Source organism: Hyperoodon ampullatus, assembly GCF_949752795.1.
Source record: "Hyperoodon ampullatus genome assembly, chromosome: 10".
NCBI lineage: Eukaryota > Metazoa > Chordata > Mammalia > Artiodactyla > Ziphiidae > Hyperoodon > Hyperoodon ampullatus.
The window spans coordinates 36,950,635-36,962,801 of NC_136923.1; the positions used below are offsets into that span (position 1 = coordinate 36,950,635).

A 12,167-nucleotide genomic window follows, 5' to 3' on the forward strand; every position below is an offset into this window, starting at 1 on the left:
CCCCACCTCAGGCAGCCACCAATCTGTTCTCCATATCTATGAGCTTGGGTTTTTTTTTGGGGGGGCTGTTTTTAGATTCCATATAAGTGAGATCATACAGTATTTGTCTTTCTCCATCTTAACTTATTTCACTTAGCATAATGCCCTCAAGATTCATCCATGTTGTCTCAGATGGCAAGATTTCATTTTTTATGGCTGAATAATATTCCTGTGTGCGTGTGACATTTTCTTTATCTATTCATCCATTGATGGATGCTTAGATTGTTTCCTTACCTTGGCTATTGTAAATAATGCTGCAGTGAGCATGTATTGGGGGTACATAGATCTTTTCTGAGTTTTCTTTATCTACTTTAAATCTCCCAGAAATAAAAGTACATTTTCAAATTGTTTATTTCCTTTCTTATACTATTACATTTCAATATAAAATAAAGTAGGCACTGAGGGTGCTTGTGATCAAAGAAATGGTTCTTTCTGTCATAGGAGTTTACACTGTCCTCAGTGTCATTGGCCAATGTGCCACTTGTCTGCCACTGATAAAGAAAAAAGCCACCCTTAAGAGAGGTTGCCAAAGAAGAGAGGTCAGTTATTCCCTCAGCCCCTCTGCTCTGGGGGCAGTCAGGGAGGAGAGCCTTTGTTGGGGGAGTGGGAGGAGGCAGCTGTGGGGGTGAAACAATTGGATGCGTAACCTTGTCCTTGGCTCTGTGTTACCACCTTTGGCCCAGTCTTCATAGAGATAGAGCCTCAGCAGGGATTGTTGCTTTTCACAGATCAGATTCCAGGCTGTGAACGCACACTGGTGTTAAATCCCTTCTAATGTTTGAGATGTTTCTCTCCAACTATCAGTTGTTTTTAATTTCCATTGAGCTAAGTCTGCTACCTTGAGGGTCCAGTGCAAGAGAGATTTATGAAGAAACAACACATGTAAATATATTTCAGAACTTCTGCAAAAACTTGCAACGATTCTAGTACAGTAGTTCTCAAACTTTAGCCTGCATGGGTGCACATTAGAGTCACCTGGAAAACTTTAAACAACAAACCAGTTGAGGCTGAGGCCCACCCCATGGAGGAGTGATTTTGTTGCTCTGTAGTGATCTCAGGCTTTATTTCTTTAGTTCTCAACTATCCTAACTTATGTTTTTAAAACTTCTTTATGGATGTATATTATACTTCAGTAGAAAGCTTCTTAGAAAAATAATTTTAATTATATTTGTAATTAAATATAGGTGTACAATGATGCGCACATCCTGGAGAAGTTACTCAAGGATAAAAGGAAAGAGCTGGGCCCACTGCCTGATGATGATGACATGGCTTCTCCCAAACTCAAACTGAGTAAGGCAGCTTCACACTTCATTGTTCAGTTCAGTCCATCAAGGATAGATTGCTGATTTACTGAAATAATATTTAATTAATTGGTGAATATAATTGAACTTGCACTACAGCATGGAGTTTCTTACTTCCTCTCAAGCACTGTCTTCCGTATTTTAAGTAAACATAAAAGCATGTGAGGAATAGAATACAATGTCAAAGGTTTTGCTTTCTTGAATGCAGTGGACATTTTGTAAATGTTAAATAGTAAGAATAGATATTTTTTCTACATGTGATGCCTGGAAGAGTATAGTGGCAGATTTTATTTTATTTTATTTTTTGTATGTTTGTTTGCTGATTACTAGAATTAAAAATGAGTCCCAGTAGTTCCTCCTAGACAGAATTTGAGAGGTTAGAGATGTCTAGCCACTGTACTGTAAGTTAACTTGGCTGTCTTTTGAGTGTAGTCTGTGGATGGTTGTTTGGTTGAAAACTGTGAGAGAGAAGAGAGACAGCAAAAACAATTAGTACCATTGGGCTAAAGAAGAGGTTTCTGCCTTATTTAAAATATGTAAGTAAAATAAATACCAAGCAAATGACAGTGGTGTTGTCAAATACTCTTTAGAGTCATATTTGCTGAAAAGGGAAAAAACTAACAGACCCTGATTTTTTATATGAAATAACTGTAAACTGAATTTACAATAGCTTTGGGTATGATTTATTGCTAAGTGATCATTCCTTTTTGTCAAGCCATTCATTTATCTCTTCATGGAATTGTAAAAGCACACAGAAGGTTTGCAGAAACGAAAACCTTCTAATTTATAGGGATATAATGCCTTTTAAAACTAGAATTCATTATACAAGTTGAGTTAGGAAACTAATGACAGATAGATACTTTAACAAATAACTATCTAAATATATATAAATACATTTTTTTTAAGTTCAGGGAAAGGAAATTTTAACATCAATGTTAATTTTTTCATTTCTCAATTTTATGAAAAATTCAAAACATATATAAGTATAAAGAATAGTACAGTGAATCTCTGTGTGTACCTGTTACTCAGCATTTATCAAGATTCTGCCATACCTATTTCCTATCTTCCCTTTTTTCCTTCTTTTTTCTTTGTTCTGAATTATTTTAAGCCAAATCCAATCATGTCATTTTATTTCTACGCAGTTCAATATGCATCTCTAAAATACGCAGATATTTTCTTAAATAGCCATGAAGTCATTGTCACACCTAACAAAATTAGGAGTTTCTTGGTTTCATCTAATACCTGACAAATTTTCAAATTTTACTGATTGTCTCACAAATGTATATTTATAGTTGGTTTCTTCAAATCAGGATCTAATTAAGTTCTATATATTACATTTGATTATTTTGTCCTTAAACTCATAGTTTAGAGCAGTCCCCCTCCTTTTTTTATCCTCATGCCATTAACTCTAGAAACCTGGTCACTTTCTTGTGCAGTCCAAAGTTCTGGATTAGTTAGTTCACTTCTTTGTGATGTCAGTTAACTTTTTCCTTTATTTCCCTTATTTCTCATAAATGGAAGTTAACTTTAAAGGCTTGATTAGATTCAGTTTCAACTTGGCAAATAAGGTCCACACATTGCATTTGATTGATAGTTCTTTTAATCTATAAATTCCCCTCCATCTCTCTTTTTTTCCCTTGCAGTTTGTTGAAGAAACTGGGTTTGTACTATAGCTTCCCACAGTCTAGGTTTTGCTAATTGTTTCCCTTTGCTGTAGTTTCACATGTTCTTTTGTCCTTTTTAGTTCCTATAAATTGGTAGTCGATCAGATTTAGATTTAAATTTGATTCTCCCCTCCCTTTGACACAGAAACTGACTTCAGAGGTGATATAGTGTCTTCCATCAGGTGGCACGTAATATCTGGTTGTTTCTTTAAATTATGTTAATAGCTATTGATGCTTAATTCATTGAAGAGCTGTTAGATAGTGATAGTTTAATTTTACCATTGCTCGCTCATTTACTAACTGGAATACTTCTATATAAATAAACTTTGCCTCATCCAGTGTTTGGTTACCCAGTGGTATGGTTTTTTTGTTTGTTTGTGTATATTGTTTGGTTTTTGAAAGGATAAAAGCTAGATTTTTTTCCCTTTTATTTACCAGTTTTCAAAATAATGAAATACAAAGAAAATAATGCATTGGTTTACTAAAGTCTTGCAACATCTACCCCATTGTTTGTTTGTTTGTTTTTATTTATCATTAAGAACTACTAGATTTAAACATATTGCTGAGTTTTATAACCCATTACAATTATGGTTCTTGTTGATACTTAAGTTGTCCCAGACTGGCTGCTATGGTCTTTTGACCTGACCATGGAAAGAAGTCATTGGTAGATTCTTTACTGTCTAGTGTTTCAAGCTATACCAGGCTCATCTTGTATAGACTAGGAATTAGCCATTTGCCAAAGAGTTACTAACATTAGTATTTGAAATCAGTATTCCAGCGCTATAGTCTTTATAGTCAAAATTATATAGGGGTATACTACAACTGGGTTGGTCACTGTTTCTAGAATTTTCAGTGGACAGAGCTAAGAAATTTTGTGTGTGTGTATTTTATATTTAAAGAGAAAATACATCTTAAGTTCATACTGTTACTCGCAGTTGAGATTCAAGGCTACAAGGTTTTTATTCAGTGTCCTCTGTTTTAACATCTTGATCTCTTTTTCTCCCTTGATGAAAATCTCAGTTCTCAAGGATACCATAGGAGATGGAGTTAGAGTGTCACATAGCTACTCATTTCCTTTATTCTACCTTATTCACAACTATCTCAACATAATAGTACTTACTCTCCCACCAAAAATATGAGTAGTGCAAACAGTTTTTCTAGTTCTTTCTTTGTTGATAAGGTATGTTTCACTAGAAACATATTAATTACTGTGTTTTATAAATCACTTGGAATAGTCCCTTCCTTGTGGTTATGCTACCAACTTTTTACAAATTTAGGTTCATATATTTTATTTTATCCATTTAACATAAATCTTTCTTTAGGTAGGAAGAGCGGTATTTCTCCTAAAAAATCAAAATATATGACTCCAATGCAGCAGAAACTAAATGAAGTCTATGAAGCTGTAAAGAACTATACTGATAAGAGGGGTCGCCGCCTCAGTGCCATATTTCTGAGGCTTCCCTCCAGATCCGAGCTGCCTGACTACTATTTGACCATTAAAAAACCCATGGACATGGAAAAAATTCGAAGTCACATGATGGCCAACAAATACCAAGATATAGACTCCATGGTTGAGGACTTCGTCATGATGTTTAACAATGCCTGTACATACAATGAGCCCGAGTCTTTGATCTACAAAGATGCCCTTGTCCTACACAAAGTCCTGCTTGAAACTCGGAGAGACCTAGAAGGAGATGAGGACTCTCATGTCCCAAATGTAACCTTGCTGATTCAGGAGCTTATCCATAATCTTTTTGTGTCAGTCATGAGTCATCAGGATGATGAAGGAAGATGCTACAGTGATTCCCTAGCAGAAATTCCTGCTGTGGATCCCAGCTTTCCAAACAAACCTCCTCTTACTTTTGACATAATTAGGAAGAATGTTGAAAATAATCGCTACCGGCGGCTTGATTTATTTCAAGAACATATGTTTGAAGTATTGGAGAGGGCAAGGAGGATGAATCGGTATGTTTTCAAAACCATTTCTTTTTGAGAAGGTGTGACATTTAATGTAAAACAGAAGAAAGAATTTTGCTTTGATGTGCTATTTCAGCATAGGTACATGATTACAGTTGATGGGGTGCTATTTTGAATTTTAATTAGCCAAAACTTATAGAGAGCAAGTGTAGTCTGTGGAGGAGAGAAGGCACACTACTAAATTGTCTAGGGCCAATGAGGGGAAGGAATGAGACAAAATTGAAGATCTGTTGAAAAACATAAACTTTTAAAATATAGCCTTTCGTAGAACATGTATTTTTAATGGATAAAATGCTTTCAATTAGAAATAGTAATATGATTTTCTTTTAAAGTTTGAGTTCAATGCAAGCATGCTTTAAATAAATTAAAATAGCTCTAAGATACTGATCTGAGGTTAGACTGATTTGATTGTCATTTCAGATATCTAAAAGGACTTCTTTTTAATCTCAGATTCGTCACTTTTAAGTTCATTCTGTAGACATTAAATGTTCTAAAAGAAGAAATCAAATTTAAATTTCCATCAAACTTAAATTCCCTTCTAATTTTGATCTGTGCTGTATATTTGCCACACAACAATAGTACATACTCAGCTGTGAAAACAGTTTCAGTTCAGCAATTACAGTGTGTCTTCTATATGCTCTTGAGGTCACTTGGGGGGAATATAAAAAGTTAAAAATACAAACCCTACCTTCCTGGAGCTTACAGTCTATCATGCTGAGAGCTAGACCTTTAGTCACTGGGCATGGGGTGATTCCAGCTGGGGAATCTGTGAAACCTGGGTTTGCTCTGGATCTTGAAAGAAAAATTAAAAGTAATGTTTGATGTTCCTATTGAGCGCCTGCCCTTTGTAAAGCACCACGCTAAGTACTTCATGTACATAATCTCTAACCCTTATAATAGCCTTCTAGGTAGGTGATAATCTTCCTAATTTGTATACGAAGATGTACACGACAGAGAGAAATACATTGCCAAAGTCACACAACTAGTAAGTAAGTGGCTTGGCTCATCTTGTTCCCCACTGTAGAGAGCCACTGCTGAGCCAGTCACCAAGACGCCAGTCATGGAGCACAGCCAGGGATGATAAGACTTGAGCTGTGTGCTCTAAGAGCTTGAAGTCTGGCAATTGGGATAGCGCCTGTGCTTAGGGAAAAATAATTCCAGGCATGAGATAACGTTTAACAACTTGATATTTAGTAAAAGATGGTGGAGTAAAGGAACTGCGTTAGAGTTCTAAAAAGGCATGAGATGTCAGAGAAGAATGGGAAAATGGGTGGGATTCAGATAAGGTAAGTGGTATGAGTAAAGGCATAGGGTTAGGAAATGAATATGGTGTGTTCAAGAGACACGTGGAGTTGGGGTCAGATTGGAGAGGCCCTTGAGTGACACATTTAGTAAATGATCCTTATTCTTCAACAGTGCAGATAGAAATAAAGAGAAATATGGGGGGACATATTGTAGTCAAAATCTGCATTCATTTATTCGTTAGTTTTCATTTATTCAACAAATGTTTATTGAGTGACTACCAGTTATGAGAATGTTCTGGATACTTGGTATATACCAGTGGACAAAACAGACAAACCCTGCTCTCATGGAGCATAGAGTTCCATTCTTATTCACAGTTTACTTAAATAGTCCTTAAGTCTAAAGTCACTCCTCTCCTCCCTGCCCCCCTACCTTACCCCCAGTATATCTTGGGGTTAGTCTGTGAGTCCTCCAAAATAGACTTGTCTCTTAGATTATTAGCAACTTTGTTTCTTAGAGAGATGACTAGCCACTTTGTTTCTTGTATAGATGACATGATTATTTTAAGAATTAAGCAGATTTGTATCTCTAGGAAATGAGCTCTTTTGCTTCTCCCATTGTTGACATGGTTTTTGCTTTTGAGGCCTAGGAGGTAGAGTCCAAGGTGACTTTACAGTATTCCCCTTTTTATCCATGGTTTCACTTTCTGCAGTTTGTTACTCAGGGTCAACCAAGGTCTGAAAATATTAAATGGAAAAACCCAGAACTAAACAATTTGTAAGTTTTATAAATTACACACTGTTCTGAGCACATGATGGAATTATGAATCTGCCCTTTCATTGTAATGTGGATTATCAAAAGTGTGTTTTCAGTTTTAATTTTATACTTAAAATTGTAAGCTCTTGTAAAATTAATTTCAAGCGAACAGTCTTCAGAAGTCTCTTTTCAGAAAATAGGCATCAAAATAGTGTTGTAGGAGTTTTTTTCCCTTGGCCAGTTTTATTTTTATTGCTTTCCTACAAGTGTTAGCATTTCTATAACCTGAAAAGATTTTAGAATCTTTCTTGAAACATCCATTTAGGTTGTTATTGGCAGCGTTGTAGATTGCCAGTTCACCTTTGCTGGTGAGAAGCATTCTGGAGGCTTCGTTCAAGTTTGATGCTCTAGTGATCCGTATCAGCAAACAGCTGACTGGGCTTGCTACACCATCCACACTAGCCTCACCAGAATGTCTCCATGACTGCTTCTAATAAGTCTTTGTCTCTGGTTACCTTTGTGGATAATTTTTTAGACCCTGATATTCTTAGTTAATAGAATTATCTTCCTTCCTCAGACCAACAGTGGATTAGAAATAGTAATAGAATTTCTTTGAGTCTAAATTCTGAAGTTCATTTTTCCCAATCCTCTCATTTTATAAATGGTGAAAGAATCTTTTAAAAGTTTTCAGTATGACACAGATAATTTTTTTTCTATCTTTCACTGTGTTGCTTCTGGTGATTCCCCAGAATTATGTAGTTATTTCTGGGAAACTAACATGAACACTGACTCTGAGGCCTGTAACCATTTTACGATGCCCTTAGGACTTTGCAGTTGAGGTTCAAATATTCACGGAGTTGTACCAGCCTAGGCAACCATGATATAGATCCAAAAAGAAGAAAATGGGCTAAATCTTTTATTAATACCTTATACAGTGTGTTGGTCCCTTAACTAAGAGAAAGTAAAAATTAATTCAAAGATTAGATGCAAGTAAGTGTTGCGCATGGTGTGGAGCCTTAGTATAGTCCCTGACTGTGGCAACCCCCTTCTGTTGCCAAAATCAGCTAATGAACATGCTATGTTTCTCCCCAGGAAGCTGTATGAGGCCTTTCCTTTTACATGAGCTGTACAAGGAGTGAGCCTTAAGGAAAAGGCAACTGGTGAGCATGAGGCTCACCAAGGTAAAATTACACTTCAGATTCTGTTCTAACAAATTATAAGGAGATAGCCTTATTAGAACTGCACAGAAGTTACCATTATATCAATTAATGCATTAAAGAAGCATTTCATAGAATGCTTTAACATATAAGCAGGGTGTTTAAAAGAAGCAGCTTGTGTGTCAGTGAATACTTTTAATGCTATTATAGGACAGATTCTGAAATATATGAGGATGCGGTAGAACTTCAGCAGTTTTTTATTAAAATTCGTGATGAACTCTGCAAAAATGGAGAGATCCTTCTTTCACCAGCACTCAGCTATACCACAAAACATTTACATAATGATGTGGAGAAAGAGAAAAAGGAAAAACTACCGAAAGAAATAGAGGAAGATAAACTAAAACGAGAAGAAGAAAAAAGAGGTTAGTTTCTTTCATTTTATTAAATATGAAGAAACATTATTATGCTCTGTCCTAGCTGGTCTTATAATTACCTGTGGAGCAGAGTCCTGTTTGTGTAAATGAAGACTCAGGATGTTGGCTCTTTCAAAACAGACATGGTAAGATGGGAAATGTTTTTGTCATTATCAGTTTGGTCATCAGACTGGAAAAGGTTGGAAGTTATACGTGACACAGCTGTTATTCTAGTATTTCAAGAACAGAGTCAATTAATTCACAAGTGTGGAAGCTAAATACCTCTTAATACTATTGGTAGATAAAAACCTAAGGGGCCCAGCTGGGGCTAGAGAGCATTCTCAGCAGTGCATAAAGTTTCTGCCCCATTGTTCAACAGCATGGCTGTCCTCATATGGACTCAGCCAGGTAAGTAGATTATATTTAGTTTTTGTTTTAAATTTTATTTATTTATTTATTGATTGATTGATTGATTGATTGATTGATTGCTGCATCAGGTCTTAGTTGCGGCACGCAGGATCTTTTGTTGTGGTGCGCAGACTTTTCTCTAGTTGGGGTACACAGGCTCCAGAGCACGTGGGCTCTGTAGCTGCCGCATGCAAGCTTAGTTGCCCCACAGCATGTGCGATCTTAGTTACCCGACCAGAGATCGAACCTGTGTCCCCTGCATTGGAAGGCGGATTCTTAACCACTGGACCACCAGGGAAGTCCCCAAGTAGATGATATTTTGGTTGAACCACATAACTAGGAGGACATTTTTATTTTAATTATATCAACCTAAAAATGTTACCTTGAGTCACTTGCCAGAATTTAGAAATATTTGAAAGTAGGAAGGAACTTTTATTAGAAATTTAATCATTTCTGAAAATGTTAGAATTCACATAAATACCTAGAATATATAACTTTCCAAGAGTCAAATTAGTCTTTAGCATCAAATCTCCTCCTTAGAGTCTTTTTTCCTTAGGCAAGAGAACAAAATAAGTTGATTTGAAGCAAATTCTCATAAGCAATGGCATATGCAAAAAAGAAGAGAAAAGAACCTGGTTGGTGAGAATAGTGATTTTACCAGTACAGGGTTAGCTGCAGAAACCAGCAGCTTTTTGCCAGAAGGAATGTACTCATTTAGGAGGGTGAGTGTGTGTGTGTGTGAGTGACCGGGAAAGGGGGAGGGGGGTCCTGTGTCTTTTCCAACGAAAGCAGTTGATGCGGGAATGAACAGGGTAAACCTGTAGCTTCGCTTGCCCCAGGTAACAGTTGGGGTTGAGGAATATCCTGAAGATTACCATAGAAGGGCTAAGATAAGCTCTCCACACATTCTTGGCTGACTGGAAAACTACACATGTACAGGGGAGATGCGAGATACTGATGAAAAGCAAAATGAGGGATTCTTGAAAGTAGGTCACAACTTTGAATGCATCCCCCAAGCCACATGTAGATCGTTCAGCAGAGGGTGGATCCTTACAGGTTTGAGGTGCTTGAATACAGTCTTCACCTAAATCATTGGCTGAGCTTTAGCTATGCAGACTTACAGCCACCCCTCATGCCATGTGTCCTAGTATACTTATAATGGGAATCTCAGAGGAGAGAAAGGGGAAGAAAAATATTTGAAGAAATAATGGCTGAAAACTTCTCAAATTTGATGTAAAATATTAACCTACAGCTCCAAGAACATGTAAGAAAACACAAAGGGAATCACATCTAGGTATGTCATAATCAAACTGCTGAAAGAAAGTCTTAAAAGCAGAAAAATAACTCATCATGTCCAAAAAAACAATATGATAATGACTCATAAGAAATAATGGAGGCCAGAAAGCAGTAGAATGATATTCAAAATGCTAAAAGGGGAAGAAAACTGAACTGAGAATTGTGTATCCAGTGAACGAACCTGTCTTTCAAGAGTGAAGCTGAAATAAGTCATTCCCAGATTAACAAAAATTGAGAGAGTTCAGTGCTGGTAGATCTTCCCTATAAGAAATACTGAAGAACGAGCTTCAGGCCAAAAGAAAATACCACCAGGTAGTAACTCAGATCTGTAAGAAGGACTGAAGAGTATTGGAAATGGTAAATATGCGGGTAAATACAAAAGACTATGTCTGTATCTTTTTCACTTAATTTCTTTAAAAACATTAGATTGATTAAAGGAATAATAACACTATTGTTAACTTTATAACGTTTATGGAAGTATATATGTGACACAGCTAGCACAAAGGAATGGAGCCGTCCGTATTGGAGCAAAGTTGCAATATTGAATGAAACTAAATCACTGTTAACCTGAAATAGATGGTGACAAGTTAAAGATGCATATTGTAATAACAAAGAGAAAAAGTCAATACAGGAATTAAAATGATACGCCAGAAATACTTGCTTAACACAAAAGAGGGCAGTAAAGGAGGAAAAAAGGAACAAAAAAAATTAAAAAAATAGCAAAATGGCAGGCTTGAATTCAATCATATCAGTAATTACATACTGCAACTAGACTAAACACTCCATTTAAAATGCATTGGTGGGCTTCCCTGGTGGCACAGTGGTTGAGAGTCTGCCTGCTGATGCAGGGGACACGGGTTCATGTCCCATTCTGGGAAGATCCCACATGCCGCGGAGCTGCTGGGCCCGTGAGCCATGGCCGCTGAGCCTGCGCATCCGGAGCCTGTGCTCCGCAACGGGAGAGGCCACAACTGTGAGAGGCCCACTTACCGCAAAAAAAAAAAAAAAAAACATTGGTTATCAGACTGAATTTAAAAAGTAAGATCCAACTGTGTACTGTCTATAAGAGACTCATTTAGATTTGGACACAAATAGATTGAAAGGAAATGAAGGGAAAAGATATACCATGCAAATAGTAACCATAGTGGGTCGGAGTGACTATATTAATCAGACAAATAGACTTTAAGAAATATTACTAGAGTTGAAGGGGGATATTTTATAATGTTAAAAGGGTAAGAACGTATAATACTTTTAAATGTGTATGCACCTAACAGTGGAGCCCCAAAATACATGAAGCAAAAACTGACAGAATTGAAGAAAAATAGTTAACAGTTATAGTCTCAATACACCTTTCTCTGCAAATAACAGACTAACTAGACCAAAAATTGGCAAAAGTATGACTTAAATAAGATTGCTATAGACTGAATGTTGTGTCTCCCACCAAAATTCGTATGTTGTAGCCTCCAGTATGTTGGTATTTGGAGATGGGGCCTTTAGGATGTAATTAGGTTTGGATGCAGTCATGGGAGTGGAGCCACTACAGTGGAATTGGTGCCATTGTAAGGGGATGAAGAGTGAGAAGACAACTGTTTATGAACCAGGAAGTGGACCCTCACCAGACACCAAATCTGCCTCCAGAACTGTGAGAAATGGATGTTTGTTGTTTAAGCCACCCCATTTATGGTGGGTGTTCTTACAGCAACCTGAGCTCTAGGACAAGGACTGTCAACCAGCTTGACTTGACTGACGTGTAAAACACTATACCCACTGACTGCAGAATACACATTCTTGTAGAGTGTACATGGAGCGTTGTCTAGAATGGACCATGTGCTGGGTCATAAAAGTTTAAAAAATTTTAAAGGATTGAAATCATACCAAGTTTGTTCTTTTTTTATTTTTGGCTGTGTTGGGTCT

General features: G+C 36.8%; 1 protein-coding gene across 4 annotated transcripts in view; it reads left to right on the forward strand.

Annotated features, from left to right (window-relative positions):
* Positions 1-12,167, forward strand: part of PBRM1 (polybromo 1) — a gene marked incomplete at both ends in the record, with an annotated part of 99,242 nt that overhangs the window by 44,944 nt on the left and 42,131 nt on the right. For all 4 annotated transcript variants that reach the window (XM_079713335.1, XM_079713332.1, XM_079713333.1 and 1 more), the window contains 3 exons: positions 1,224-1,329; positions 4,327-4,969; positions 8,347-8,558. In XM_079713335.1, the coding sequence (XP_079569461.1) occupies positions 1,224-1,329; positions 4,327-4,969; positions 8,347-8,558 (961 nt within the window). The remainder of the gene's footprint in view (positions 1-1,223; positions 1,330-4,326; positions 4,970-8,346; positions 8,559-12,167) is intronic.